This window comes from Ipomoea nil, unplaced genomic scaffold (genome assembly GCF_001879475.1).
Source record: "Ipomoea nil cultivar Tokyo-kokei standard unplaced genomic scaffold, Asagao_1.1 scaffold3104, whole genome shotgun sequence".
NCBI classification, from domain to species: domain Eukaryota; kingdom Viridiplantae; phylum Streptophyta; class Magnoliopsida; order Solanales; family Convolvulaceae; genus Ipomoea; species Ipomoea nil.
Window position 1 is genome coordinate 483,977 of NW_017619532.1, and position 20,287 is coordinate 504,263.

The following is a 20,287-nucleotide window of genomic DNA, read 5'->3' on the forward strand; positions in this document are numbered from 1 at the left end:
TTTTCCACTTTGCGCCAAATATCACAACAGAATTTATTATCGTCCCTGATTCTGTAGCAAAATCGCGACGGAACTATCGATCGTTGCCATTTTCATCGCTATTATGGTGACAGAACTTAATTCTGTCGCAAAATCTGTCACCAAAATGTGGGCGCCAAATTTTCCCGGGTTTTTTTCTCACTTTGCGCCAAAAATGCTACGGAATTGCATTCTGTCACCATTTCCGATGCAAAATCACGACGGAACACGTTCCGTCACAAAAACCGTCACAAATTGACAACGGATTACGTTTCGTTGCGATGTTTCCGTCGCAATTGGTGATTTTTCTTGTAGTGTAAGTTACATTGGTATCATCAAAATTCTAATACAAGTATTCCTAACAATTTCCCCCTTTTTGATGATGCCAAAACCTATACTCTTCTCATAAGGCTGGTAAATGTCCCATAAAGGATTCTTTATTTCAAAATAGCCATTATCGAGAGTTTACAAGTCATTCCTAAAAATACAGAATATTAACAAGACACTGACAAGTAACTTGGACAAGGGACACGAAAGTTGTAACAACGAAGAATTCATATAAGGATAACAAACACTTACAAAAAGTTTAAGGAGAGCAGAATGTAAATGTCTTACATTTCTAATAGTTTCTCCTTCTGCAGCTTGGCCTCCTTGTATTCACAAATGTCTCTTTCTCTTTGTTGCTTGAGCATTCTGTCGCAATCAATCTCTTCATTGATACGTTCTCTGAAAACCTTGATTGGATTTGTCTTGACTAGATCTTCATATTTTCCTTTGATGTTGAGGCTTATGTAGTTGTTGTAAGCTTCGAGAATGTTTTCTCCTTCTAGAATGCCTAATTTCCACCACGAAATCAGTTCGAAGGATTGCATCCCATCTGTGTAGCTTTTTCCAGATTCGGCATGAACTTTAAAAGATGCATTGTAGATGATTCCAGGTTCAGAGTTCTTGGTCACTTTCGTGACATCTTTGATTAGCTATTTTACACGTTCTCTTTCTTAAAGCTCATGCTCTCTTTCTAGAGCTTCCTTTTCATACTTATCCCATAGCTCTCTGTTATTTCTCTTGATCCTTTCGTTTTGAGAGCTTATGTGGTATTGCCTTGTATGATTGTTTTTTGTCTTCATCTACACAGGAACATTGCATCCTTCAAAACGTTTTCCGCTTCCTTCTTCATAAGGCTTAAAATCCACAAAATTTCCCACACCGTCCATTGTTACTGTTATATTTTTCATAAGCCTTTGTCTGAGGTTCGTCCTTTGTCTCTTAGAAAGACCACTGAATATGTATTTGGATTCAGAGCCGAGAGATTGGCGAGGCTTGATAGAGTGATGTTGGGATTATGACGGTTGATGATCACGAGACGAGTGATGTCTTGATTGAGAAGGTTGGTGATCACGAGACTTCGAAACTGGAGGTGGAGGCAGAGATTTTGTGCTTCTTCTATCGGAGTCTCGTTGTGTATCCGTATGATGATCCTCATCCTTATCATCAGGATTCCTCTTTTCCCCTTTTTGGCATCAGCAGAACACGTAGTAGGAGCTGGGGGAGACAAATTGCTAATAGCAATCAAGGCGTCTTGCACATATCCAAGAATTTGGTGCAAATATTCGCCCATCTGATATGAGTTATCATGTGTAGTTTCAATCTTCGTACATGCTAGATCAACTCTCTCCTTGAGACTGAAATGAGAGTGCTTTAATTCATGCTGTTGTCGTGCCACCTTGTTCACAGCTGTTTGAAGATCATTGAGTTCTTTCGCCAACTGAGCTTTATAAGATTTTCGTGGTTGAGCTGACGGTTGTGGTTGTGGTTGAGCTTGAGGTGGAGGACGAGATTGAGCTTGAGCAGCCATAAGTTGATCAACCTTTTTGGACAATTCTTCCAAGATTTGGGAATCTTTGTGGTGAAGGGACAGATATTCTTTGTGAATAACTTCGGCTGTATGAACCGTGCCCATCATTAGGTTCATGACACTCCGTGGAGACATTTGTGGAGAATCGACCTCGATGTTTGTGGGCGAAGTATCCATTGGTTCCTCTTGAGGTGGTGCTTCCTTTTCGCCACCACTAGTGGAGCTGATCAGAATAGGTGAGGCATCCAGATTTCCCTCACGAATTGTAGCATCTTCTCGCTTGATTGGAGTTTCGTCCATGTGATCAATGTGGGGGACGATAACACGAGATAAGTCCTCAATTGGTGCATTTGAAATTTCTTCATCATTAGGAATTCCAATCTGAGGGGAGACTTCAACCGATCTCTTTGGCGTTGAGTTCTCAGGCTTAGGTGATGCTTCCCTTTTGTCATCGCTTTTCGAGGATGAATGTTGAGATGAGGTTCTTTCGGGTAAGGGTTCATCATTGATTAAGAGAGGGGAGTCACTGTCATAGTCCGAATTACCTTTATTGTTGTCATCATCATCATTATTATCATCGCCATCATCATCGCCAGCGCCATTATCTTCATCATCAGCATCTTCATCTTCTTCGTCTTCCTTTTCTTCTTCCTTATTTTCATCAGATTCTTCATTCTCATCAGAGAGAGTTTCTTCATCAATTTGTCTGCCATTGTCATCCTTTGATCCACTAACATCGCAATTTGGATCATTCTGGTGCGATTTATCTAAGTCAGTCCTGATTTTAGATAAGAGCATTGCATATCGAAGTTCCTTCATTTCTTCAACGAAAGCTGGATCCAAAGGAGGCTTGTTAAGCTCTATGCAGATGGGTGCTTTATCTTTCCCGAGAGTGCGATTGGTCACTTTATAGGAATACACTCATCGAATTGTTTCAAGACGCAGTGCTTCATATACATCTTTCGTGCCGATCCACTCCAAGGCAAATTTTTCGTCTTCTTTCATTGCTTCAGCTATGTCAAGGAGAGTATCTATTGGAGATGTGCGCCACTTTTGCCATTGCATGACCCTATTGTAATCATTCTCCATAGATTCTCGAAGCAGTTGGTCTCTTGATGGAGGAATTGGTGCAGCTGCTAGTAGTGTCACAACAGCTTTCGGGTCAACAGCCTTTGCAGTGATTACTCTTTCGTCCTCAACTACCGATGCAGGTTCTTGTGTCAGAATATTCGGTACCTGCTCTACAAGGGTAGGTTCTTGTGGGAGGAAACTTTTGGTGGGAAGAACAACAGCAGCAATCGGGTTGGCAATCACTTCTCTCGTCTCTTCTGGCAAGCCAGGTTCTTGTGGGAGACTTAAGTGATTGACCTCCGTTTCCACAACAGCAGGTTCTTGTGTCGAACATGGAGATATTTACTCTGCTGAAATGGGTTCTTGTGGTTGGAGGCTTTTTGGAGAACGTGCATCTGAGGAAGATCTGTGCTTTCTTTTCTTGGAAGATTTCTACTTTGCTTCCCCCTTTGATGATGCATCTTGTGCCTTTGCTTTCTTCTTTGAAGATGCTTCTTTCGTCTTCGCCTCATCTTCCTTCTGTGAAGATACTTCTTTCGTCTTATCTTCATCCAACTTTGACGAAGGAGGGGGAACAGGTTTTTCTTTTACAGGAGAGCGAAATCGTTCTGTTGATCTTTGCCCGAGATTGGAGAGAATGAGATTATCATCATCATCAGATGAATCCTCCACAATTACTGGATTCTTGGATGGAACAGGTGGTGTTTGGGTAGATCTTTCGTCTAGAGGCTCTTTTGCTGACTTTGGTGGAGTAGATGTCGGTTGCTCTTCAGGGACCGCTTTCGTCTTTACATGAGACGAACTCTTTTCTGTCTTCCTTCGTTTGGGCTTCAGTTGGTCTTCTTCTGTATCCTTCGCCTCTTTTTAGACTTTTGTTTGGATTTGACAAGTTCCAAAGGTATTTCCAATTCCAGAGCTTTTTGCTTGTCATAACCCGTGGGTTTGTACTTCATGTGGCATGCCTTCTGGCCAGGTCATCTTCCTCCTCTGAGAGGGACATTCTTTGTGGTAAGGAGATGACTTACCATAAATCCGAACCCCATCTTCTTTGAAATATTGCCAGGGGATGTTCTTTGATATGTGATGACATGGATGAGATTGTTGAAGATGACCTTTGACCAATCCACCTTGTGTTCATTGAGAAATGCGTGCAGCATTTTTAGCTTATCTTTGGTTACGTCGTCTGTGCCCGACGTCTTGTGCTCAACGATCTTGTTGAAGATATCCACTGTGAACTCATAGTCCAGGCGGAACCATTTCTTCTTTAAGGGCCATGTGATTACACTGGGACCTTGCTTGTTCTTGATGAAACGGTAGAAGTCATTCTGATCATAATGGTAGAAGGCGAAGCTTGGTTTGTATGAATCATCTCGCTGAGGAAAATCATAGGCTGCTCGAATGTCCTCCGATGTAATTGTCACATCCGTTTGGTTGACCCTTGAAGATATGGTGAGTCCATTCGCAGACACACTTGCATTCAGATAGAACTGAGTAACCTCTATGGGAAACCAAAACGTATAGATAGAGCCGTCAAAATGGGCTTAGCCCGCCGGGCTTTCCCGCCCCGCCCGTCAAAAGGGCGGGGTGGGCTCGTCTTTTTGAAGCCCGTTTTAAAAATGGGCTTTTTTGCCCGCCCCGCCTATCCCGCGGGCTTGGCGGGGCGGGCTAGCCCGCCAGCCCGCCTCTTTTTTTTTTTAAAAAAAAAAAAGAAAAAACATAATCCTAATCGGCTAAGGGCCTAACTACCTAAGGCTAAATCCTAATTCCACCATTCCTCAAGTCAAATGTTGTTAATCTTGTTGATGACAATGATGAAAATGAAGATGAAGGTGTAGAAGATATGAATGTTTGAATGATGTAATTGACTTATGATTTATGAATTTATGAACTTATGTAGTTAAGTATTTATGTTTTGTAATTTTTAACTCTCTATGAGACTATGACTCTATTATGTTGAATTTTTATGTGTTGGACTATTGGTGATTTGGTGTTTATGAACTAATTTATGTTGTTTTAACTAGTTTGCTAAATGTTAGGACTTAGGGACACATCACAATTCACACAATCACACATTCACACATGCTGTAAAAAAAAAAAAAAGGCGGGCTTGGCGGGGGCTCGCGGGCCTAAGGGGGGGCGGGGCGGGCTGCCCCTCCATAGGCCCGTATTCTTGGCGGGCTTTGGCGGGCCCCGCACCGCCAGCCCGCATTGACAGCTCTACGTATAGAGATGAACTGCAAACCTGTACAAACCAGTTTCTTGTAGAAGAGCGATAACTTTATCACCAAAGATTCTATCGATGACATATTCTAAGAACCCATGTGCATCCCACATACTTCCACTAGCTATGAAGTCAGTCTGCGATTCAATGAAGTGAACATCGTCTGTTGGGAAGGTGGGTACCTCCATTGTGGATGGTTCTTCAGGTTCGACATCAGAGGGTGTGGTTTTGGAGTTCTTAGCCATTTGAGAGAAGATGGAGATGATTTTGGTGAGAAGATGAATTTGAGAGTGAAGATGAGAGAAAAGGATGAAAGATGGTATAGGGCTTGTTTATATAGGGTTGACGAGGTTCTAGGGTATGGGGAAAAACGGGTGACCCATGTGAATTGTGGATGGTTTGAATTTCGAAATTCAATCGGTTCCAATTCCACTAAAAGGGTAACTGATCTGGTGATAAAAATCTGATAAGATCAATTGCAGATCAATTTCGATCATTCCTCATTAAAGAGGAGAGAGAAAACCACTTGAGTACCCGTATGTGCATTAAATGCGGGTCAGATCAATCTGACAGAGATTATGGGGTAGTGGACCGGTTTTCTCGGCCACACGATGCCCACTGAGAATGTACATTACCGATTTAGATGAGCTAGATAAGATGTATCTTCTTGAGCACGCTTCACATTCGAAACATAACATATTTTTACTTCACATGGAGAGACGAGTTCAAGAAACAAATAAAGTTTCGTGAACTCAAACAGAACATACAACGAAAGTACATGACACAGCCCGAGAGATGATTATTACACGAAACATAGATATTAGACACTTGACAGCATCTCTCATGATTCAAACTGCACGATCTTTCATTCTTCGTCATTCTTCTTCTTTTGGGCTTTTTCAGCATTTTCCTTCTTGATGATCTTGAGAGCGAACATTTCATCCACGATCTTCTCGTGATCAGTTCCCATAGAATCCCTGGAGAGTCCTCTATTTTCCATGGCATCCATTTCAGCCTTGACTCTTGCTTGAGCTGCAGCGTATAGTGCTGTGTATTTCTCCTCAGTTTTGAGCTGAGGTGCTAGTTCCACAAGAGTGTAAAACCGAGAGGGGCTCGAGACTTTGGCAAATCCTTCCCCAGAGGATGATCCTTCTTTTTGAGAATTGTTGAGTTCATGAGATGGGTTGATCGCAAAACGTACTTTCTTTGTCATATCCTTGTTTGGAAAGCACATTTTCTTCCCTTTGTCCATGACGATAGGTAGAACTCCGAACTTGATGGATTGTGAGATGAGTGATTCAATTTCGCACAAGATTTCCCTTCTTATAGAAGATGAGTCCATCAAAAGGCGTTGCCATGAATGACCAGTCACTGAGATAAGTTTCACGCTTCATCGAGAGTAGAGGGAATATTATCATTTCCAAGAGAGTACGGCTTGGTCAGAGATATTCGTTTAGGAACAAGATTCGTGAATGCAAACAAAACAAATAAAGTTTCGTTCAGCATTTATGTAAACTCGGGTAAGAACCATTAAAAACCGACATAATATTATTTCTTAGAAGGGAAGATTGATACAAGATAGGAAATATAAAAACTTAGATCAACTTCTCTTCCTTCCTTCTTTTTCAAGCTCACTTGGCTCGGCTTTTGGCTTCTTAAGTTCTCCCCACATCTTTTTGTACCACTTCCCAGTCCTTAGGAAATTGGAATCAGAAGACGAAGCAGGTCCATCTTCGTTCGAGTTTGGCTCAGTCTTAGGTTGTTCCTTCAGATAATTAAAGTAGTCTTTTTCAATGTATTGGTTGGGCAGATCAGTAGGGATTTCCTTTTTTGGAGGATCTTATACTGGGGGAGTTTCTTCAGGTTCCTCAACATGTAGGCCGCCATTTCATCATATTGAGATGATTCGTTGTCAGAAGAGACTTCCAAAGGAGCTTGAAGATTGTTTCCAGGGTAGAGGTCTCCTTGCTCTTCCCTAATTTTCCAAGCAATTTCTCTTTGCTTTTGAGAATCTCCTCTAGTAAAGGGCTTTTTAGGATACATATTGGAGATTGAGATGGTAGAATAGAGAAGGATAGGTCCTCTTTTTATAGTCGCAATGAGCAGAGGTGTTGATGCGAAACTGCATGCAGCATTCAATGCTGTAATTAATAGCCATAAATTTCTTCAACTAACCATTAATTCCGTAAAGGACTTTGACTAGATATTTTCAAGAAGATGATGATTCCAAGGTCAGAGAATAGATTCCAAAGCGTACAGATAACAGATAATTGTCATTTCAGATGGAAGCCTATGCATTCATTATCAGAATTGAAACTTTAAGAAATGGTGCATATGTAATAATTCCATCTTTGATCAGATAAGAGATATTCTGACATAATAGAAACATGGTCAAGAAGACAATCAGTAACGGCAAATAAGAACAGAGAATTGCATTACACGAGATCAGGAGGAGGAACCCAAGCCTTACAGATAATAATAAACAACATTTAAAGAAAACGATAAGCCATGTGAAGCTCCAGACGAGTCGACTCATCAGTCACATCTAGCAAGTTTGCCATGTTTGCATATTCGTCCAGTTCCTCTAACGAGAGGGTGGGCATCGTCGAGTTGATTGGTGACTGAGAGTGAACTAGAGTGTAATCCTCATAGGATTTCTCGCTCTTTTGTGGAGCTTCAGGAATGGGATACCAACGAAAGGTGGGTGGATGGGATGAGTGCTTGTTTGCACTTTCCAAAACCATTATCCTTTCGTTTGCCAAACGTTTGGCTTGTTCCAGATAAAAAGCTTTCTTGGCCTGAGATTCGTTGACAGTGTTGTCAAGAATCTCTTTTTCTTTCAGGGTAGCCGAGCTTGGCAGGGAGTATGTTACGTTGACCCTATCACCATCTTCTTTTAGTTTTATGATTGTGGCATTTGTGAGTTTGCTTGCTTCCAAAAGATGGTGATCACGCCGAAGAGCTCGTTTCTCAGCTTCGTCCATCTTTCCTTTGCCCTTATCCATACCTGCAAATGTTACTCACTAAAATACTAGATTTGTGAGAAAAGTTCGTTGAAGGAGGTTCTGATTTATAGGTGCAAAGATTGCCTGTAGATATGTTCAAAAGATTTTAGAAGACAGTACTAGATTTCGTGTTAAAGACTCAATCAGAAAATTCAAGGCATTGGATATTAATAATAAGACTAGACCATAGAAACACGAAATTTATTTAAGATAAACGTAACCACAGCTTATCAAGGTGACCTAAGATGATTCGTTAGGTCTTTTTCTTCTTGCTGCTAGCTGTGGACCTGAGAGGGGAGGGCATTTTTGGAGGAGTGCTTGATGGTGAGTAGTCGAAACTGTCACTGCTTTCTAGCACACTATCTACCTTGGCATATCCTATGGTGTTCCCAACAGAGTGAAATGATTCATGTGACTCATGTTCCGTTGGATCACGAAGGAGATTTTGCAGATATTGTGAGCTTGCTAGAAATTGGTTTAGGACGCCCTCGTCTTCAAGGGGATCATGAAAGATTTCAGTTTCTTCTTGTTTCTTCTCTGTGATTGTCGTTTTTGCTTCATTTTCTGTGCTCATACCTGTAATCATAGATTAATCAAACAGAATTAATTAGAATAAAAGGTTAGGGTGAATTCATTGTACCATCCCTTGTCCGTTTATATAGCTCGAGATTTATTGCGTGACATAATGGATAAGTTGCTGCCTTTTTGGCTTCCCGAGATATGCTTTATGGAATCTTTTCAGGAATCTCAGGGCTTTTGGATTTCTCAACACGCCAACGAGTTATGTCAGCTCAATCATTCCAATTTCATGTCGAAGTGTAGCAAATCTATTCTCACATAGGTTTTGTGAGTATATCTGCCAATTGATCATCAGTGTTAACATATACGAGAGATATGTTCTTCTTCTCAACATGATCACGAATGAAGTGATACTAGATATCAATATGTTTTGTGCGAGAGTGCAAAACAGGATTGTGCGTGATTGCAATTACACTTGTATTGTCACACTTAATTTGCACTTCTCGTGCTGTTACTCCATAATCTTTTAACTGGTGGATCATCCATAATATCTGTGCACAGCAGCTGCCGGCTGCAATGTATTTGGCTTCAGCAGTGCTAGTTGCAATAAAATTTTGCTTTTTGCTGAACCAAGACACAAGTTTTCCCCCTAGGAACTGGCAGGTTCCTGAGGTACTACCAGCAAAATCAGCATCTGAATAGCCAACAAGATCAAAAGAGTTTCCTTTCGGGTACCAAGGTCCTACACTTTGGGTTCCCTTTAGGTATCTTAAGATTTTCTTAGCAGCACTTAGATGACTATCCTTCGGTTTGGATTGAAATCGTGCACATACGCCAACTGCAAAGGAGATATCGGGCCTGCTGGCTGTAAGATAGAGAAGCGATCCAATGATTCCACGAAAGTTCTTTTGATCAACATCTTTTACCTCATTATCAACATCCATTCTCAGGGATTTGCTCATAGGGATTTTAACTGAGGACTTTCCATCAATTCCAAATTTGCGAATTAAGTCCTTTGTATATTTAGCTTGATTGATGAATATTCCTTCCGGACATTGCTTAACTTGCAAGCCGAGAAAGTAGTTCAATTCTCCCATCATGCTCATCTCAAATTTGCCTTGCATAAGGTTGGAGAATTTTCCACATAAATCTGGATTTGTACTTCCAAATATAATATCATCAACATAAATTTGAACTAGTAGGATATTGTTGGTCCCGATAGGGTGGTGAAAGTCTAAAGGGGGGGGGGGGGTGAATAGACTTTCAAGCTTTTTCGAAATAAATAACTCTTTGATAACTTCAACTCTAAGTAACAAGTAAATAGAGTAAGTTTAAACTGCACAGCGGAATAAGTAGTATGTAAAGAGTTATGCCCAATCAATAATTTAAATACGCATGAAAGATAGGTACATATGATATTTAAAGTGACAGAGATATCTTGAATATATAAAGGAGATGGTTCACTCAATATGTAATAACAATATTCAAGAATGTAAATAAATATCGTATCACGTCGACCGTGTAGCGAATGTTACATGCAACACGTTAAACTTGCTTAGAAAGATTCAATATTTAAGCTCGAGAAGTTTGAGTCTCATGCATACGTGAAAACACACTAAACCCGAAAGATTAAGATAAACTATGAATAGTAAACGGGTTAGTCGGATAAGATAGATAGATAGAGCAAATTATGTAAGTGCGGTATGTAAATGAGAGAGGCAATTTATAGTGGTTCGGAAGTGGCGTAATCTTCCTAGTCCACTTTTCTCCTTTCGCGTCTAGGAGAAATTCACTATTTTCTACACACAGTTACAATAGTGAATAAGCGCTACACAAGCACTTCTTCCGGATGTTTTGCACACAGCTACACCCAACTCCAAGTGTCTCGCACACAGCTACACTTAACTCCGAGTATTTCGCACACAGCTATACTCAACGCCAACTAAGTGTCTTGCACACAGCTACACTTGGCAACTACGAGTGTTTTGCACACAGCTACACTCACTAGAGTATTTTGCACACAACTATACTCTTTTTACAATTACAAATACAAAGGTAATTGTATCTCTCTCCAACTAGATTTCTGAGACTATTCAGACCAAGTCTCTAAGAATATTTGAGCACTTGCACTTTTAAATTTTTGTGTGTATTGCACTTCTATCTCGTGTCTATCTTGTGCACCTTTTCTTTTTTCACCGCTTCTGTGTCTTCAAGTCTTCATGGCTTTTTATAGGCAATCAAATATATCCGTTGGAGTGGGATAATTTGATATTTGAAATTTGAATCTTCATAGCCTGATATTGTTGACAATAGTAGGTCTTCAATTTTGATTTGATTGTCAACTTGCCTGACAAATAATATTTTATCACAACTTGATTTTCTAGTTGTTTCTTAAAATATTATTTTTCTTGTTATTTTGAATATCTAACGTATCTTTGAAATAAATTCATCTGATGGAATTTATTTCTAGGATAAGTTTTTATATTCATGTCTTCATAAATATTTTTCCGTTCTGATCAAATGTCTTTCAGGCAATTTTGGATTCTTGTAGCATGTGGGTAGACTTAGAATAAATTCCTTCGAATTTACCCAATTTCTGATCATCTTGCTTCTTTGCCACATTGTGCTCCTTTGACTTGAACATTGTGCTTTTCTGATTTGGTCACATTGTGCTCCTTTGGACACATCGTGTTGGTTCACATTGTGCTCCTTAGCACACATTGTGCTTGTCAGCATCGTGCTCTTTTTAATACATTGTGCTCCTTCAGTAGCATTGTGCTCCTTGGCACATTGTGCTTGTCCGAAAACTTGACTTGTAAAAATAAGTCCTTGGGGGGAATCGATCTCAGGTGTGATCGTTTTAAGTAAAGACTTCTACCATTTCGCCGTTAGGCTCATCCAATCATTCTTTGCAATGTCATTCCTTTATGCTTCTTTCTCGGATGAATACTCGTAGGACCAAAATTAATTTCTCAAATTAATTTTGTTCTTCCTATGGTAGATTCCTTTTGACTCGATATTCTGATTTATGATGCTTGTACTAAAAGACCTAAAAACTAAGGGGATCTAAAGTACATTTGGCTCATCAAAACTTACAAAAAATATTCCTATCAGATATGATCATTGTTTTTTATGCGAAAGAACATTTTATCAACGGCTCCTTTCGTGAAACCACAGTTGATAAGAAAATATGAGAGTGTATCATACCAAGCTCGTGGAGCTTGTTTTAATCCATATAGGGCCTTTTTGAGATGATAGACTTTTTCTTGTCCACAATCAATAGCAAAACCTGGTGGTTGCTCGACATATACTTCTTCTTCAAGAAGTCCATTTAAGAATGCACTTTTGACGTCCATTTGATAGACTTTGAAATCTTTGTATGCTGCATATGCTAGAAACATTCGTATGGCTTCAAGTCTAGCTACGGGGGCGAAGGTTTCATAAAAATCAATTCCTTCTTCTTGACAGTAGTAGCAACAAGCCGAGCTTTGTTCCTAACAATGAGTCCATCTTCGCTCATTTTGTTTCTAAAGACCCATTTTGTTCCAATGACATTTTGATGTGTTGGTCTCGAAACAAGTTCCCATACATTATTTCGCTAAAATTGATGAAGCTCTTCTTGCATGGCTATCACCCAGTCAGGATCACTTAGAGATTCTTCTATGGATTTTGGCTCTATTTGAGATAGGAAACATGCCATCATATTCTCATGAACGTTAGCCCGAGTTCTTACACCTTCTTGGATATTTCCTATGACTTGATCAGGAGGGTGATCTCTTAACCATCTAAGATCGGGTTCAAACAAACTTTGCTGATTTTGTACGTCCATCTCAGGAATATAGGGTAGCTCAACGTAAATCATAGGTTCAGATGTTGCTTGGATATTAAGAGTATTCTGTTGCATGCTATCGTCTTCTTGAGTTAAAGCTTCGGGTTCAGATGGTTTCAACTGATATCTCGTGTAGGAGGATAGAATATCTTCATCATCTGAAATTTCTCCTTTATTTGGTTCTTGAGAGCTTTGATTCGGATTGATAGATGATTTAATGCCAATAGGATTTTTCTCAGATTTCTCGTCGAACTTGACATGTATAGATTCCTCGATGACCATTGTTCTTTTGTTCAGAATTTTGAAAGCCTTACTTACTGAGGAATAGCCCATGAATAATCCTTCGTCCGCTCTTTCGTCGAAAGCTTTCAGATGGTTCTTCCCATTGTTGTGAATGAAACACCTGCAACCAAGAACATGAAAATAACCAACACTAGGTGTCTTACCTTTCCATAGTTCGTATGGAGTTTTGTTGTGTGACTTGTTGATCAAGGATCGGTTCTGTGTGTAGCATGCTGTGTTTACAGCTTCGGCCCAAAACCGCTTTGGTAAGCCCGAATATGCAATCATTGTTCGTGCAGCTTCTTTCAAAGTTCCGTTCCTTCTTTCGGCTACTCCGTTTTGTTGAGGAGTTCGTGTTGCCGATAATTGATGAAAGATGCCGTTTTGTCCACAGAAATCTTTGATATCTTTGTTGACGAATTCAGTTCCTTGATCTGATCTAATTGGGATAATCTTGACTTCCTTTTCTGTTTGAAGCTGTCTCAAGAGGTTTGGTTGAACGATTTTTGTTTCATTCTTTTTCTTCAAGAAGAGTACCCAGGTATATCTCGTGTGATCATCTACTACAACAAGAGTATTGTTAGGAATATATTGTAAATTTTGATGAGCCGAATGTATTTTTGAAAAATCAAGTAGTCCCCATTTTTATTCTATTTGAGTCAGTTTAAGTCTACGGAGTATGGTGCACCCATATCATGCAACCCATGTTCAAGTCTGGAAAATCACATGTTGATTTTAAATGTTAAGCGGGATTATAGCTTAACATAATTATGATGCGGATAAGTCACCAAGAACCATGCTAGAGGAGTTGGAAGAAATGCATGTGAGCTATGCTAAATGATCCTAAGTTCGAATCTCAAGTGAAGTATTTTTAACTTTCTTGGGAGACTAGCTGGACCGTATGAGAGACTAGCTTGGACCGTATGAGAGACTAACCTCCACCGTATGGGAGACTAGCCAAACCGTATGGGAGACCAGCTCAAGTATATTGCACCGTATGGGAGACTAGCTCAAGTATATTGGATCGTATGGGAGACTAGGTCTAGTGTATTGGAGACTAGCTAAATGGAGACTACGGAGACTAGGTCTAGAGTATTGGAGACTAGCTGAGAGACTAGCTAAAGCTTGGAGATTAGCTAGACTAGCTAACATGGAGACTAGCCAATATGGAGACTAAGTAAGGTAAATGCACAAGTCTCACAAAAGCCATGCACCAGATGAAGAAACACACCAAGTATGGTGGACCAAGCTTAAATTCGAAACAGAGCATCTCACCATGAACAACTATGAAGTTTTTACAGAGGTTCCAGTATATTATTTTACAAGGATCATGAAGGAGAAAATATCTGATATATTTTCATCTGAATATCAAAGTTTTTACGGTGGAACCGGAGACGCTCGAAGAAGGCTGATTCGCGGAGAAATTATTTTATACACAAGCAAGAATAAATTATTTGATCAACTTGACATGTCAGAGCATTTATGAAGGACAAGAAATATCAAGCTTGCCGTGCCGAACTTATTCAAATTTTGGAGGCTACAAAATTCAGGACACTGCAACGGGCAAATTATTCAAATCATCTGACAAAAGGAGAAATGACATCTACCTAATATTTCAGATCAAGTTGACAATATCATTTGATCAACTACAATTCAAAATGGACGAACGAGATCGAAAGTTGATCAACGGGCAAATAGCTTTCATTGGCTATAAATTGCCCAAGCAGACTTGAAGACAAATACAAAAATTACGAACAAGAGCAGTATACAAACTCAAAGAATATCCAATCAATCATCAAGTGATATATTGAGCTATACACGATTAAATTCAAGTCTGAGTGAGAGAAAAATTTTATCTCTTTGTAGATTACTCTACTGAGTGTAGAAAGAGGGCGAAGTAACTAGAGAGAGTGAAAAACCCTGGTTGAGTATAGCTTTGTGCGTAGCACTCGGTGTAAAGGGCAGAGTAACAAGAGGAGCTTGTGAAAACCCTGTGAGGACGTAGCTTTGTGCGTAGTTCTCGTGGTGTAGGAGTACAGCTTGGTGCGAAGTACTCGGGAAGGCGGAGTAACAAGAGGAGCCTGCGAAAAACCTTGGAGGAGTGTAGCTTTGTGCGAAGCACTCGGAGAAGTGTCGTTGGACACTTAATTCACTATTGTATCTGGGTGATCGAAGAATAGTGAATTTCCTCCTTGAAGTGAAAGGAGAAGAGTGGACTAGGAGGATTACACCACCTCTGAACCACTATAAATCTCTCTCTCTATTTACTTACTGCTCATATATTTTATGCATGCTTATTCTAACTGCGAACTAACCCGATTACGATTTATCGCATATCTTTATCTGTCTGGGTTTGATAGTTCCCACGTTTGCATGCAAGCCAAATTTTACGTACATCATCTTTGAACCATATCAAGTGTTTCTAACGTGTTTCGTGTTTAGAATCTCTCTTTGAGCACCGCACTAATTAAGCATAACACTTTACCGCTACTTATTCCGCTGCACACTCTAAGTTGTTTATCTTGTTAATGCTTGTTACTTAGAGTTGAAATTACCAAAGTGTTATTTGCCTTGTGTGTTTTCGAAGAAAGTTCGAAAAGTTAGAGAAGTCTATTCACCCCCCCCCCCCTTCTAGACTTCTCGCCACCCTTTCGGGACCAACAAGTGGTATCAGAGCGGTTGTCTATTTGAGTCAATTTTGACTGCTAGATAGATCGCAAAATCTTCAAGATGAAGAGAGATATGGCTCTTGCTCAAAATTTGCTTTTCTCACTTGATAAATTTGATGATTGGAAAATACGTATGCAGGTGCACTTATCTGCTTTAAATGATGAAATGTGGGAAGTCATCACTACTGGTCCTATCCAAATCATGGAAGTTAATACTGCTACCCCACGAGATCCAAATGCTCCGCGATATATTCCAAAGCCAAAAATGGAGTGGACAAAAGAAGATAGAGGGCGAAATAACTTGGACAATATTGCCAAGGATATTTTGTTCAAAACGGTCGATGACACAATATTCCCAAAGATTCAAAAGTGCACCACAGCAAAAGAAATATGGGATACTCTCATTAGTATCGGTGAAGGCGATGAACAAGAAAAAGACAACAAACTAACCATTGCCATGAAGAGATTCGAAGATTTCAAAATGCAACGGAACGAAAGCATCACCGACATGGAAGCTCGATTGATCAAAATTCTTGGAGAGATCACGGATCTGGGAAAGACCATTACCCAGAAGGAAATATCGCGCAAAGTGTTACGCGGACTACCTACAAATTGGGATATGAAGGTGACCGCAATGCGCGATCATAGAGATCTAAGGACATTATCTACGGATAAACTCTTTAGTGATCTTAAGGCGTATGAGTTCGATATGAAGACACGAGTCGAAGGAGAACGCGATGAACGAACATCCGCATTGATGGCCGAACAACCTTCAACATCAAGGTCAGTCGCAAATAATGATTTTTTATCTGACGAACAATTTTCTTTATTTGTTAGGAAATTCAAGAAGTTCATGCGAAAGAACAAAGGATCACCACAAGGAAATTTCTTTCGAGAAAATAGAAGATCAAGAAGGGAACCGGTCGAAGATAACACAAACGTGTGTTACAATTGTAGAAAGCCTGGACATTTTATGGCCGAATGTCCACACCCCAAGGCGGACAAAAATTCGAATAATTCTCCACAGGTGGAATACAAATCCAAAGAGAAGGAATTCAAAAAGGGAAAACGGAAGGCACTAATAAGCGATCCGTTAGAAGCAAGTGAATCCGAAGAATCATCTAGCGACGAGAGTGATTCATCACAAGAAGATACGGCGCTACTATGCCTAGTGGGCAAAACATCCGAAAATGAGGAATGCTATATTGCGCGTGAAATCAAAGTCTTATGGAAGATTGTCAAAAAGTCATGGCCACTCTTACTCAAATCAAAGAGCGCAATAATACGTTAATTCTTGAAAAAAGAAGAAATGTCACAAAAATTGCTAAATGCTCTAAATGAAATGAGTAATTTTGAAAGCCGAAAATGTTCGACTTCAAGAAGAGTGCAAAGCAAGAGAGGTTCGAGAACATAACCTTCGGGAAGTAATCGCATCATTTACAAATTCATCCAAAATAATGGATAAAATGGTAAACATGCAGAAACCCGCTGGAGATAAAGCCGGACTAGGCTACGATCCATCATGTTCTCAAACCCCTGTGAAACTGACTAATTCTACTACTACTTTAATTAATAAAGTCCAGTGGTAAAATTTGTGAAAAGTCAGTATAGCACAATGAGACAAGGAGTTGGTAATCAAATAAATGCACGGAAAAATGTTGCAAGGCCGAATCAAAAATCCAATATCTCGGATAGGCAACAAAATTTTAAAAGGCAAAAATTTGTATATCAAAAGAGAGCCAACGAGTCTAGTGCAACAAAACCTCATAGGAATATGGGAAGAATTCCGAGAATTGGGGCTGGGAGATTATATCCCTCAGAACAAGATTGGTCGCTTGAAGACAAACCATGGACCAAGTCCAGATTTGCTCTTTTTCATAGGATCAAGCAACTATCTGCTTCCCAACCCGCACCAAAGCATTATTCGCAAGTACGTTATGATTATAGAGTCTTTAATGGTTACAAATCACCTACTCTTGGATCAGTGGGATCTAGGTGGATTTGGATGCCAAAAATTACTAACACAAAAGGACCCAATCAAGCATGGGTACCTAAAAATAATTAATCTTTCTTGCAGGAAGTTTGGTATTTCGATAGCGGTTACTCTCGACATATGACCGGCAATAAAGCTAGTCTAGTTGAGTTCAAAAGTATCGAAGGACCAAAAGTAGTGTTCGGTGGAAACGATCGATATGGAATGACAAAAGGAACAGGCGCAATTGTGAAAAATGGTCTACGAATTGATGACGTATCTTAGTACAAGTCAATTTTGTGACAAAGGATATCTCGTAGAATTTTACAAAGGCAAATGTCAAGTCAAGGACGAATCTACGAATGAAGTCGTACTCGCCGGATCAAGAAAGAAAAACATGTATGTTGTAGATTGGAGCACAACAAAAGAATCTGTATGCTTGATGGCAAATAATTCGAATGAAGCTTGTTGGGAATGTCACAGAAGGCTAAATCATTTGAATTTCAAAACCATCAACAAGCTTGCAAGAAATGATCTAGTCGAAGGACTACCCAACATTGTGTTCAAGAAAAATCAAATTTGTGATGCATGCCAGAAAGGAAATCAAATCAAAGCATCATTCAAAGTCAAAGCTCAAGAGTCAACATCAAGACCCTTAAGTCTACTGCACATGGATTTATTTGGTCCAGTAGACCCAGTAAGTATAAGTGGTAAGAAATATACTTTGGTTGTTGTTGATGATTTTTCCAGGTACACATGGACAATATTCATCAAGAAAAAGGATGAAGTCTTATCAAAGTTGCCAGAGCTATTGAAGCTACTGCAAGTTGAAAAAGACATGAAGATTGCAACAATACGAACCGATCGAGGAACAGAGTTCGTGAACAAAGTGATTCAATCTTATTGCAATTCACAAGGAATTTTACATCAATTATCTGCTGCACGAATGCCGCAACAAAATGGTGTAGCTGAAAGAAGAAATCGAACACTCAAGGAAGCCGCACGAGTCATGATAACGGCCGCCGGACTACCAAAAAGATTTTGGGCAGAAGCAATTAACACAGCGTGCTATACTCAAAATCGTAGTCTAATCCACAAGTCTTACAAAAAAACACCTTATGAATTATGGAAAGGGAGAAAACCCAATCTCACTTATTTTCATACATTTGGTTGTAAATGTTTTGTACTTATTAATGGAAAGTCTCAATTAAAGACTTTTGACGAGCGAGCGGACGAAGGAACATTCTTGGGATATTCATCCACCAGCAAGGCATATAGAATATTCAACAAATCAAGCATGGTGGTAGAAGAATCGATTCATGTTGTGTTCGATGAAAATCACGACAATAATGGGAAAAATGATGAAGGTAATCATGATTTAATTATTTTTAATGAAAATTTCGAAGATAATGTGTTGCAGGAAGTAGAAGAATCAAGTGATATGGATATTCACCAAATTGAGGCAATATCCAATGTGATACCCGAAATATCACATACAACCGAAATTGCACCCAGAATTCAAGAAGAAGAAATTCCAGTAGATGAACAAGAAGCTATAACCGTCCACAATTCGCATCAAATGGATTCAAATCAAGTGACTTTCCAACAAGAAGGAAACTCTGAGAATCCAATGAGTTTTCAACCAAATCGAAAATGGCTAAGAAGTCACACACATGACTTAGTCATTGGAGATCCAAGTGACGGAGTAAAGACACATAATCTACTAGGAACCAACAACAAGATGCAATGTTCTCATGTTTTCTATCACAACTGGAGCCAAACGAAATTGATGAAGCTTTAGCCGATCCAAGTTGGATAGATGCCATGCAAGAGGAATTAGATCAATTCAAGCGCAACGACGTATGGAAACTTGTTCCAAGACCAACGCACCAAAATGTAATTGGCACTAAATGGGTCTTTAGGAACAAAGCAAACGAAGATGGCGTCATTGTTAGGAATAAAGCAAGATTAGTTGCAAAGGGGTATTCACAAGAAGAAGGAATTGATTTTGATGAGACATTCGCCCCCGTCGCACGACTCGAAGCAATCCAGATATTCCTAGCATATGCAGCGCACAAGAATTTCATTGTATATCAAATGGACGTAAAGAGCGCATTTCTTAATGGCCTACTTGAAGAAGAAGTTTACGTCGAACAACCACCTGGTTTTGAGGTAAAGGACGTTGGTGGTCAAGTCTACAAATTAAAGAAGGCATTGTATGGGTTAAAACAAGCTCCGCGAGCTTGGTACGACACCTTGTCCATGTTCTTAACTAGTTGTGGATTCACCAAAGGTCTAGTCGATAAAACCCTCTTTAGAATTCAAGAAAATAATCACATTTTATTAGTACAAATTTATGTTGATGATATTATCTTTGGAAGTACTGATAAATCTTTATGTGAGAAATTTTCTAAGCTCATGCAGAACAGGTTCGAGATGAGTATGATGGGAGAATTAAATTACTTTTTGGGACTACAAGTCAAGCAACTTGAAGAAGGAATTTTCATAAATCAAGCCAAGTACACAAGAGATCTTATCAAGAAATTTGGCATAGATGGAAAATCCTCAGTCAAAATTCCCATGAGTACATCTCAAAAATTGGATAAAGATGATGAAAGAAAAGACGTCGATCAAACGATGTATCGAGGGATGATTGGATCATTACTATACTTAACCGCAAGCAGACCGGACATATCCTACTCGGTTGGCGTATGTGCAAGATTCCAATCAAAGCCCAAAGAAAGTCATCTGATTGCAACCAAGAAGATAATTCGATATCTCAAAGGAACAATCAATGTGGGATTATGGTATCCCAAAGAAGGAGATTTTACACTAACTGGTTATTC

The 20,287-nt window shown here is 39.6% G+C and overlaps 1 protein-coding gene across 1 annotated transcript; it reads right to left on the reverse strand.

Annotated features, from left to right (window-relative positions):
* Positions 1 to 8,423: 8,423 nt before the first annotated feature.
* Positions 8,424 to 9,786, reverse strand: LOC109166616 (uncharacterized mitochondrial protein AtMg00810-like). The gene is made up of 2 exons (XM_019315508.1): positions 9,249 to 9,786; positions 8,424 to 8,746 (listed from the first exon to the last, which is right to left on the reverse strand). Exons 1-2 carry the CDS (start codon positions 9,784 to 9,786, stop codon positions 8,424 to 8,426), a joined length of 861 nt encoding a protein of 286 aa, XP_019171053.1.
* Positions 9,787 to 20,287: the final 10,501 nt, after the last annotated feature.